General features: G+C 45.9%; 1 protein-coding gene across 1 annotated transcript; it reads left to right on the forward strand.

Moving 5' to 3' along the window:
* The first annotated feature begins 628 nt into the window (after positions 1-628).
* On the forward strand, positions 629-12,174 carry LOC120500250 (transmembrane protein 178B-like). The gene is made up of 4 exons (XM_039704841.1): positions 629-1,036; positions 7,884-7,997; positions 9,249-9,386; positions 10,525-12,174. Exons 1-4 carry the CDS (start codon positions 655-657, stop codon positions 10,767-10,769), a joined length of 879 nt encoding a protein of 292 aa, XP_039560775.1. The 5' UTR covers positions 629-654; the 3' UTR covers positions 10,770-12,174.
* The last annotated feature ends 26 nt before the right edge of the window (positions 12,175-12,200 follow it).

Genomic DNA, 12,200 nt, shown 5'->3' on the forward strand with positions numbered 1-12,200 from the left:
GATAATTTTATCTGGAGGCCAGAATTGATGAGATGATGCCCTAACAACTGGCTTCGGGGACTGACTGGTAGTGCTGCAGCTGGAGGAACAAGCCCTGTACAACAAGCAGGATCAGAAGGGATTTTGTGCCCCTATAACTGCTGCGTTTAACTGATGGCTTGGATTTAATCTGCTCCTCATTGCACAAAATAGATGGACATTTTTCAGGCCTTATTTTCCATTAACTGATAATGAAGGATGGAGGGGAAGTCATAATCCAAAAGCCAACAAATCATGTTGCGGGTGGTGTTTGCATTTCGTGTACATTTGAAAAACTGCTGGCTCCCGCGGCGTGGGCAGGGCTGCTCCCTGCCCTTCTGCCCTGGGCAGGCCAGCGGGACTGGCCAGAGGACTGCCAGGCCGGAGGAAGCCGCGGAAAGGCTCTGGGCGTCCGTTCACCCCTTCCTCCGCTCACCCATCCCCCGGCAGCCGCCCGCGGCCACCCCCGCACTGCCGGACACGGGCTCCGCCGAGGGAGGGGCCCTCGTTCCGCGGAGCAGGAGCCGGGCGCCGCGGCGGGGCGGCTCCGGGACCCCCGCGAGGCCGCGCCCGGGGAATGCCGCGGTACGGGACCGAGCCTTTTGCGCCCGCCCCTGCCGCCCCCGGCGCGGTAAGATGGCGGCCGCGGCTCAGGCGCTGAGCGGCACCGGGCTGCTCCTGGCCGCCGCCGCCCTCGCCCTCCTGGCCGTGGCCATCGGCACCGACTCCTGGTACGAGACAGACGCGCGGCGGCACCGCGAGCGCTGCCGCGGCTTCGGCCACAAGCGCAGCGACCCGCCCGGTTCCATGTCGGCGCCCAGCTCGCACCTGCCGCTCCGCGCCCGACCCCCGCGGGCGCTCCTGCCCGGCCGCCCCCCGGCCCCCGCCCCGGCCGCCGCCGCTTCCGCCGCGCTGGACTCGCACTGCGGCCGCCGCTTCAACTCCACCGTCTCGGGGCTCTGGAGGCGCTGCCACCGCGCGGGCTACGAGCCGGACAGCGAGGAGCTCATCCGGAAAGGTGCGGGGGCGGGGGGCGGCGGCCCCGCCGCTGTCCGTGGTGCTGAGCGCGGCGCCGCCGCCGCGGGGGCAACAAGTGCCGGTGGGGGCGGGCGCGGATGGAGCCCGGCGGAGCCGTGGCCCCGGTGTCCCTGGCGTGCGGGAAGCGGGAGCGCGGCCCTGACCCCGTCCCGGGGTCCTGTGCGCCTCCCTCTCCGCTAGAAATGCTGCAGTGCTGGGTGGGACCACGGCCTCAGGAGCCCCCTCGGGGGCCCAGTGCAGGGCCTGACTCTCGGTGGGCGTCCTCCCAACCCCGACACTTTCTTCTAATTGAGTGCTGGGAAACACGCGGTGTTGGTGATAGCGCTGGGATTTTTGCGGCAAGGTGAAAGGGACCTGTTGTTCCCATTCTAGCATGAGGGAGTTCTCATTGCTGCAGTAGATTGCCAGGCTTTCATGGTGGCAGATGTCGCTCAGGGCCCCCAGGGTGAAAGGGGAGAAAGCTATGGATCTTCTGCTGCTGTGGCACATGGTACAAAGCCAAGCAGGCCATGAAGTATAAATAAAAGTCCTGCATTTGATGGTACAAATAACGTAGTGGGCTGACCCATGAAGTCAATGGGTTATGTATGGTTAATGATAAATAACAGGACTTAGTGTTCCAGCAGGTACATATTAGCACAGAGAGAGTAGGAGTTGGGAAAAGTGCTTCCATTGAGGCACAAAATGGAAATTCTATCTTAAGAAAGCGAGAGCAGTTCTTCAGCTTGGCTTCCAACTGTGACGCCAGTCCTGCACAGCAGAGGCTGGATAGACTGGCACTGTGAATCTCAGCTCGTCTTTGTCCCTGCTTTCCAATGCACAGCAGTGACTCTTACTTCTCAAAACTCTAGTGCTGTGTGCTTAGCTTCTTTCTCTATTTATTCTCCTAGGATCCATTTTATGTCATTTCATTTTTATTTCCGTGCTGAACTCCTTTCACTAAAAGGGAACCCATTAATTTCTTTCTATTAATTGTGGCTCTCATGTAAAATATTTATCTATTTTTTTGCTTCATATCAAGCAAAATGCTTTCAGCTCCCGCTGAGATTAGCTAAGATGGGAGAACAGGTGGGAAGAATGCTGGTTTGGTCCTCAATACTTCTGTTTCTGAGGCATTTTCCCAACACCACAGCAAGTCGCATAGGGAGGCTAGGGACTGCATTCCACATGCAGGCCATTACAGGGTGGTGGATCGTCTTTCTCAGCGTTTGATCAGTAAAACTGGAAGTACCCTAAATCCAAAATGTTTTCTGTTTACTTTATTTCCTTTCCCCCCCCCAAGCTGTTCTAATAAAAGACCTTGCCTTTCTCTACAAAAAGCGTTGTCCCCCTTATATTCTTTGCCTATTAGATCTGCAGTTGCTACTGTAAAGATTTATGTGTCATCTTATAGAGGGAAATTATTAATAATAGTTCTTGTAGAATCAGATCTTTAAATAGATATGACTCTCTTATCCCTTCTCCTGACCTGCTTTACTAGCAGCCTTTCCTCATTCCCGCTGTGTCTGTCTTTTCTCTGACAGCTGTGATTAAGCAGCCTTTTCCGACTGATGGTCAGGTGTGGCTGCATCTGAGCTGTTCTCTGAAGCATGATACCAGATCTGGTACTTCTGAAAAAGAAAAGGTATTTTTTCCCCTTGCGTGACCTGAAGATTGCTCCTGTGCACTGCTGAAAGTCCTATTCCTCCTCAATTTGCATTAAGTTTTCAACTAGCTCTTTGGTGATGTGTGATGCCTTTCTTTATTCCTAGTATTCCTTAATCTAGATATTTTTATGGTCTTTTAGTGAAAGAGGAGTAAATTTGACTTTTTTCTCACAGTTCTATGGTAATTTTGGTTTGGATTTATAGTCTCCATTTTTTTCTAGTCTCTCTAGAATAAGATTCCTTTCTGCATCTCTCCTGAATTCTGAATAAATGACTTAAGTCCATAAATACACTTACCCATATAGATAATTCCATAGATTTCTAGTCCTGTATTTATCTACTGCTATTAATACAGAGCAGTTTCATGGGAACTTGCATACTTGAGCATTGTAACTAATGATGCATATACATTTATATATCGGGGATATTAAAAAAAGCAAAATATATTCACTTCATATTTAAAAGGAAAAAACTAGTCAGAAAATGTAGTGCAAAACTGAGAGGTGGGAAATGTTTAAATGTAAGATGGGAATGATAAGTGAGATTTTTCTTAAAATGCAAAATGACTATTTTGAAACTGTGAAAAAATACACAGTTTCATTTTAAAAATACAATTAAAAGGCAAAAGAAGGAATGACGTAAAAACCACAGGGGGAAAATGGAGATTAGCAATCTCTCAAGTAAGAGATAGAAGGCAAAGAACTGAACCATTTGGTGGGGAAACTGAGATGATCTCTGTGCACATATGGGAGGTTCTCTGAGTGTAGGAACATGAACACTACACGTCATCTTGTAGAGCCTGTGCTGTGTGGATTCCACATTCAACTGATGCTACAACAAAAACCATCTGCAAGGACTTAAGCAGTAAAGTCCTGCAGGGGTTCATTGTATCTTGTTTAGGGGTCTTCTCTACCTATTAGTAGAGTAAAAAAGTGTTGCTTACAAAATGGATGAATTGGGAAAAATCCATTCTAACAGGTTGCTTTGGATGACTTGGTGAGCTCATTGAACAATGTGGGCTTTAGCATCCCTAAATTGAAGGAAATAAAAAATAAAAAGTTCATCACTGTTGATAAACCATGGATTTATTGCTTCTCAGGCTTGCTCTGAAAAGTCTCTGAGGTGGGACTGGTACATCTCTTATATACTGAAAAGATTTGGTACCATAATGTAGCTGAGAAAGTGAGGAGAACCACTGGATGCTTAAGCAGAGGAACACAACAGTTTGGGGCCACAGTGAGACCTTTGAGAGAAACTGCTCAGGCCTGGTGTCTGTACTTCCCATTCTTTCTGACTGATGATAAGTGGAAAGAGTTACAGGATTGCCTGTGAGGTCTGTAGAGGATCTATTATAGTGGCATGTTTAATAAACTTGTTCTATTTGGTCATGGACCTTGGTAAGTGTGTTCTGTCAGTGGGATCTGTAAGAGTTCTTGTGGTATTTTAAAGGAAGGTTGATTCATTTGATCTGGTGGTCCTTGGGTGATGATGTGGACAGAGTGAATGCATGGTGCTCCTTACAGTCCTGGGCAGAAATGGTAGGAAAATGCCAGGAAGCTTCAATGGCCAGTTGGTTCTGGGGCATGAAGGAGGGCAGGGCCAAGCCTCACGTAGTGTGTAGTTGTTAACTGGCTGTGGCTGCTCATGTGCAGTAGGGGGTCTCTCCCAGCTGTGTGAGAGTCCAACTGCTCTGATATTGGGCCACGTAGCAGAATTGAAAATTAATCCCTCCATTTCTTCATAAACCTCTGGCATGTTGTGTAAAGACAACCTGCATGTCTCAAAGTTGGAAACAAAAACTAAAGTGAAAATCAGGGTGTGCTAAGCCCAGGATTACAGACTGAATGTATCACAGCAGGGTTGGTGTTTCCATGTTTCTAGCAGTTTAGGAACAAGGGGCCTGTGCTCTCTGCCTGGGTATCTGGCTGGTCTAGCAAGCATCCTTTGACCTTTCCCATCCTTTGTCTTCAGTCAGGAGAAGAGCCATGTTTCTGGCAGTTTAGGAACAAGGGGCCTGTGCTCTGCCTGGGTATCTGGCTAGTCTAGCAAGCATCCTTTGACCTTTCCCATCCTTTGTCTTCAATCAGGAGAAGAGACTCGTCCAGAGACAGTCACATGTGCTCTTCCAAGGGCTGTGTGGGTTCCAAGGGGAACCTGTCTGCAGCTGCAATCCTGAGGGGTAAAAAAAACATGTTGAGGACAAGGTGTTAGAAACAGTGTTGGCTGTGAGAAGGCACAGGAATGTAGCTGGGCCATGAAAGTGTCAGAGTGACACTGCTGGATGCCGTTCATGTTTATTTTTAAATCAAGAAAATTGTACATGCAGTGTGACTCTCACAATGTTCTGTTAAAGCCCTTAGAAATGCTGGCATCAGGCTGTCCATCTGACCTTTTTGTTGGATATGTGCTTTATGGTTAACTATGTGCTTTATGGTTAATGATCTGGAGGAGAAGGAGGCACCTGCCTCCTTCTGTCCTGTATTCCCAATGTACTTGTGTGCCAAAACAGACAATACACACTTGTTGTTCACCACATGACTCTGTTCTATTCAAGCCCTTGCCTGAAGGCGAAAGTTTTAATTTTGGCAGGCTTTCTTATGGTACTTGTCTGAGTGTGTTGTAAACAAAAAGGAAATAATTTTGCTAGCAGGTTTCTGAAATGGAGGGCAGGATGGTGTCCTTATTTTATAGACTGTGATTTCAAGTATGTAAGGCTCAGGTCCAAGGACTTACTGGAGTACCTTTGAAACACCCTTTACTTAACAATAACTTTGGGACTGCAAACCTGATTTTGATTTTTGCTTTTTTTTCTTGAGTACTAAGAGAACAAGGTGTTATATGACTTTAAACACAGTCCTGTGGGGTACCTGGCCATATCTGAGTGCATGGCATCTCTGCAAGTAAGATCTAGAGATTCACTTAAAAAATGGGAAACACAGACTAGTGATGGCAAATGCAAAATCGAGGTTCTGAAGGTTGCCTGGATGCGTGTTAAAATTTCCTGGGAGAAAGTAGCTTGGGTATTTGGCTGAGATCACAGTCACTGCTTCTCCAGGTCCCTGACTCTCTTGCCTGCCTATTTCAACTTTTCTTAGAAGATCTGCAGAGAGAGGCTTCCCTTCTTTTGCCTATAGTGGCTCACATTAGAGTGGGTCCAGCCTGTGCTGTCAGGAAAATGGAATCTTGTTGGAAAAACGGCTTGTGGTGGTGTAATCAAAGGCTGTTACCAAGCCCAGGGATTAGAGGTCAGCACTGAGTGCAAAAGCCCTGAAATCTGTGCACTCCTGAGCTATTTTTTTTTTTTTTTTTTTTTTGCAAATGTGCTGTTTTAATATAATTGTTATGTGCCAACTATATAAAATTAGCACTTTGAATTCTGGGGAAAAAAGGATTAGGAGTACAGTTTTTAAACCAGAGGCAGAATGAATTGATATCAAAAAATTTCTAAATAACCACTTTTGTATGGTAAGGTGGAGAGGTTTTAGTTTTAGTTTACATGTTAAACTCTTGGAATTATAAAGAGCAAATATTTTTCTTAGTGACATCTTAGCTGAGAAGTCCATAGCTTTGATCATAAGGGATGTACATTTCTAGTTTTTGCTTTTTCTGTAATGAGCTATAAAAATAGTAATCCTTGCTCTTATTTAAAATGCTGCTTCATATGTATTACTTGTATGATCAGGAAATGTAAGTGCATAAATAATACTTTTAATGAATGCAGTGCATTGTAATCTGAAATCTGATGTAATTAGTTTGTTCTATATACATATTTCTCAAATATCATGTCCATATTGAAATTGAGTTCAGTCAGCAGTCACAGGTGAAATTTGACTAGATACTGTGGTGTGTTGTATATGGCCTAAGTTCTTAACTCGGATGTCTGCAGCCTTTGCAAATGAACCCTCTGACACTGGGTTGTCTTGCTGATCATTGGCTCAGGTGGCTGCACAGCCTTGTCCTGAGGTAGTGCAAGGAGGGAGCCCTGCTCAGCAGGAGAGGGCCACTGGCTGTAGGTGAAGGGCAGCACCTCAGTGGATTGTGTGCAGCTGGAAGTGCTCTGTGGTGCTGGGGAAGTAGCAGGGAGTCACAGCAAGGGAAGGGGTGGGGGGAAGCACAGCTGAGAATTGGAGCTCGCTTGAAAAGGGAGGAAATTCAGATCACCTTTCCCTCCCTTGCCTGATGGTTGGAATTGCCTGGGCCTCTCATAGGCAGCTTCTGATCTTGTGAAATGGGGGCTTCCTCTTTGCAGGTCCTTGCAGAAACCAGGTCAGTACAGTCCCAGCGAACATTGTTAGAGAACAAAATCAAGCTTCTCCTTGCTGTGGGAGCCACAGAAAGCTCAATTCTTCTGGGTTTTCTAGTGTCTTTTGCAAAGCTGATCACTGAATCTGCATCTCCCTGCTAGTGATTGTTCACCAGCTTAATTAGGTCACTGGCCAGTAGATTGTTTTTGAATGGTTCTTCTGCTCCAACATTCAAATAGTGGTTATGGCCCTGCAGCCATTGTTTAAGAGGAACTTTTTCTGCTATTTAACTCTTTTATCTTTCTGGTTGCTCTCTTCTACTCCACCATCCATGTTTATTCTCCCCCAATTTCTAAATTAAAAATCCCTTTTAAGAAAAGCATGCTTCTAAGTTCCCATTTACATCTGGGGTACACTTTAAGCTATAATGGAAACATAGTATTCTACCTGGATACTACTGTTCATTGAAAGTAAAGCAAAGAGCCAATGACTATTGGAGTGTATTCAAAAGATTCTCCTATGCAGTTCACTTTCCAGTAATCATTCAAAATTTTCAAAGTGTTACAATTCTGTCTTCTTAGAGATGAAGCGGTCTTGTTGGTGCTTGGCCACATTCTTGTCTCCTTAGACATCCCAAAAAAGATCATAGCAGTTCCTCTAGAAAGCTTTTAGACGTTTTTCCTGACTGTCATTACTGTTTAACTTCAGCTGTTGCTTCTTGGAGAGACACCTGGCTCCTGCTTTGCTGATGTTTCTTAGTAGGTTCTCTCCCCTCCTAATCCCAAAGCCTTTGAATTAAACAGCTCTTTTTTGGCTACATTTACCCCATTACTGAATGAAGGCGTTCCCTGTGTGAGCTCTGCTGGGCTAGCCAACCCAGCAGCAAGTGCAAGGCCTGGGGGATTTCATGCTGTTTCACACTGATGTGTCTTTACAGGAGTCATTCAGCGCTGCACTGCTGTGAAGTACCACTACACCTCCAGCTCCCTGCCTCGCAACTTGCCCATCAACATCACCAACACCATCAGGCAGGATGAGTGGCACGCGCTCCGTAAGTAGCCCAGAGCAGGGCTCAGGAATGTTTGCAGCACTAAATGCTAGCTGAGGGCTCAGGATCACCTCATCTAAGCACGGCACTGGGCTCTAAGCATAGATGCAGATTGATTAGTGAGGAAGTGCAAGCAGCCAACTGTATGGTTGGAGGGGGACATGGGATTTGGAGGGGCTTAAAGCTGGGAATTCAGGAATACATGTGTGTAGTGAATTGCAAGGTGTCATCGTATTCTGGATCTGTGCACAGACAGTTCCTAGTTGGCTTACAGCAAAGGTGCTGCATCACTGTATAGATCCTGTTGCAATTTTCTGTGTGCACACCAGTGACCTGATGCAACCCCCTGGTGACCAGTTCTTTTAGGGAATATCTCATTTTGTCTTTGCACCAGCACCTGGCCCACAAGCTGCCTCATGCTCAAGTCCTTCCCACACAGGTAACTGACCTGTAGCCTGTGACTGAGAATGATTTAATCAGGTTTTTTTTTTTGCTCCTGCTTCTCTCTGTTTTTTTTTGTTCTGTTGCTCACATAATTCAACATTGCCCCTGTCATGTGAGAGTCAGTGCCAAGGAAATCCTAGATCAGCTGGAGACTGAACTAGGACAGCAATTTTACTATGAGTAGCAAAGTGCTGTTCATGACACTGGTACCCCAAGCTTTTTTTTTTTAGAGCTTGTTACTGGAGTTGTTCCCATAATACTGTATTGATCTGCTGTCTGCTTCTGTCCTCCCACTATTCCTCTTTTCAGTTCACACTGTGTGCTTCCCATGCACTAATCCTTTTGTACTCTCAAGTGTCCTTTCTTGCTTCTTTTGTTTCTATTTTTAGCGGAAATTTTTCTCTCCCAACAAGTTCTATCCCAAAGAAAGATGCCACAGCAAAAAAAAAAAAAAGAAAAAAAAAAAAAAAAAAAAAAAGCCCTTGCAGTACTGACATGAGTTTTTGATCAGCTCCCCTTTCTGTCTCATTCCCATGCTGGGGAGTATTTGGCTGGTACTTTGGATCAGGACAGAAATGCTCTCCAGTTGCACAGTGTGCAGCGCAATGGAACCATTTTAGATGGATTCCTTTAATTTCAGTGTAATGGGCAAACTATCTGCCTCAAAGAAGCTACAGGAGGAGAAGTCCATGCTTGCTTGAAGTATAAATTTTAGAACCAGTAAATCCACATCTGGCCCCTGCACTGGCTGTTTTCTCTAGGTACTGCCATCTTCATGTCTCTTGTCTTGCTTTTCTCCTTTTCCTCCAGATCTGCGGAGGATGACGGCTGGCTTCATTGGCATGGCAGTCTCCATCATCCTGTTTGGGTGGATCATTGGTGTGCTGGGCTGCTGCAAACAGCAGGAGCTCATGCAGTACGTGGCTGGGCTGCTCTTCCTAATGGGAGGTGAGAGCCTTTTGCTTCTGCTCCTCCAGTCACCTCATTTCAGTATTGCTGCCTTGCAAAAATAAAAGTAGTCAGGACACAGCAATTACATGAAGCAATTACTGAGTGCAGTAAACTGTCAGGACAGTGCAGTTACTGCTTCCAGCACTGGGCAGGATCTGTGCTTGTGTGGGTAGTGCATGTTTCTCAGTAGACCCTGATGTGTGTGTATGAGCCTTCTGCTCTAGAGAGCTGGTGTGTACCCACGGGGACCATGTGCAAAATGAGCACAGTCCTCTGGCTTGCTCCAAGTGTGCAGCCTGTGGCTCCTGTCAGACAGCTCAGCCCAGCTGAGGAATCATAACAAACAAACCTAAGTTATGTAGAGCATCTTTCTGGTACTCAAAGATACTTAGATCTTCATGTAATGATGAAGTCCAAACCAGCCAAGTCTAGGAGGGCATTGGCCCAGTGATAAGGATGTGAGCTCAGTGCTTGCCCGGGGTGTTATATCTGTTTATCCTGGGTGGGAGCAGACTTTCTGAATGGTCAAAGGTTTTTCTGAACTTTGATTTTTGGGCAGAAAATGGGCAGTATAGACCTGGAGTCTAGTGTACTAGTGTATATTAAATATACTTCTTAGGCTTTTTTCTCCTCTATATAGGTGTTCAGTGAATGTGTAGCAGATGACAAAAATCTGGGCACGCTTTGTGGGCCTAGGGTACAGCTGGCAGAAGTGTGGGTGTTCCTAGTGGAAACCAAAAAGTGCTGCACTTTGCAGCCCTGGTATTCGGTGAGCTAATTACCTTTCATAGGAGAAACTGGCCAAGTGCTGTCTGGAACCTGTTGACATTAGACACTGGAAATAGTCTCAGGAAAATCAAAGCATGATGAACTCTGACTGAGTTCAAAATTGCAATGAAAGGTGCTAAGGTAGTACTGGTTATTTGTGAAGCAAAGTATCCTGTAGTCCTACATATTTTCCCTTTTTTTTTCTTCTCTGCCTTATAAGGAGAATGGTTAGTAGGACTGCAGAAAAAACCCTAAGGGTAATTCTTGATTTTGAAAATTAATGACTTTGAAAATACTGAGAGAAAAAACCAGAGCATAATTAACCTGTCTGAGGGCAGTGTAGAACCCTCTTGCTTTTGTCCTGCAGGTACTTGCTGTATCATCTCACTCTGCACTTGCGTAGCTGGGATCAATTTTGAGTTATCCCGCTATCCTCGCTACGTCTATGGGCTGCCAGAGGACATCAGTCATGGCTATGGCTGGTCCATGTTCTGTGCCTGGGGGGGCTTGGGCCTCACCCTGCTGGCTGGGTTCCTCTGCACTTTGGCCCCATCACTCAACACCTCCCGGGCATCCGTACAAAAACCCAGACAAGAAAACGGGGCCGTGTGACCCCAGAGAGAGCGAGGAGAGACTCTGGAAAGCGCAGCCTGGGCAGAGCTGTGGGTTAACACCAGGAAGAGGTGGCATGTCGGCGTGTGGAGAGCAGTGCCAGAGCTGTCGAAATGCCAGCCCATGGGACGCTGCTACAGCCTCCAGTCGCAGACACGGACATTGCAAGTAACTCCAGGTTTGAATTATTGGCAACTTGATCATTGATGGTTTAAGGGGGACAGTTCTTTCAATTTGTTTTTCTTCTGTTTACAAGGGATTAAGTCCAAGATTGTGTCTTTTTTTGTGCTGTTTTTTGAACTGTACCTCCATGGTCCTGTTATTGTCCAGTTGTAAGGGATGTTTACGCACCAACTCTATTGCTGCAGGTCTGTGTAGTTCAGACCCAATTTAGGGCAAGGAGCTAAGTGAAGTTGGCTTGAACACTTTTGCAACAGGCATGTCTCGTGTTGGCTCAGGCCATCCTTTCCCAAAAGAACCTTGATCTAAGCCGAGGTTTAGGCCAAAGAATTAGCCCATTCTTAGTATTAATTTATTTAAATCAGAAACCTGTGCTATTCCATGCTGTGGATTCAGCTACTTACTCACTACTCCAACTGTTTCCAAAAGGAGCTAGCTGTAACTGAGCAGCAAGACTCCAAGAAAACTCTTATGGACTCTGGGAAAACAGAGGAAAGTTTTTCTCAGCTTCTTACACAGCGAAGGTTACTCATCTGGCTAACTAACATACCCTTGTTTTAATGGGGAGCTGTATGCAACATGCAGCTTTTAACTATTCCACCAGAAGTACATTTTTCAAAACGTGTCATAGTTTGAGCTGCCAGGATCAACTTTCACTTCTGAACTAACTTATGGGTACAACTCCTGTTCTGTGAAAGGAGATGAGTAATTCTCCCTGAGCTCAAATAACAGTACTGCTAAAATAGCAGATGTACAGCCCCCTCTAATATTTTAGTCCAAAGGAACCACAGTGTATTTTCCTCAGGAACATGTGGCTTCTGCCCCTTCCAATGTCAAATGCCCTGAGCGCAGCGCGTCAAGAGCATGCGTGTTCTGCTGGAACAAGATCCCTCTCCAAAATGAGCACTAAGGACCTTGGTACCAGCACAAGTACTAGGGCTAACTCAGGAACATCAGCCAAAGTACTTTGGAGTGCATTTTTCTTTCATTCATCTATTCTTTTTTTTCCTTCTCACATCCCCGCCCCTCTCCCAAGTGTCCAAAAACTGCACAGGTAAAGATGAGATGGCCAGCATTTGGAGATGTTTACATTGTATTTAAAATACAATACAGTGGCATGTAAGATAATTAATGCTAAAGTCAGTGTATTTATGAAAAGTGTAATTTTTAAATGGAAGTTGTAATTCTCAACTGGCATTAAAAGTACTGAAAGACTTGCTCAGTGAATGAAACTTTGAATTCTTTATGACT

Source organism: Passer montanus, unplaced genomic scaffold, assembly GCF_014805655.1.
Source record: "Passer montanus isolate IOZ18808 unplaced genomic scaffold, ASM1480565v1 scaffold18, whole genome shotgun sequence".
NCBI lineage: Eukaryota > Metazoa > Chordata > Aves > Passeriformes > Passeridae > Passer > Passer montanus.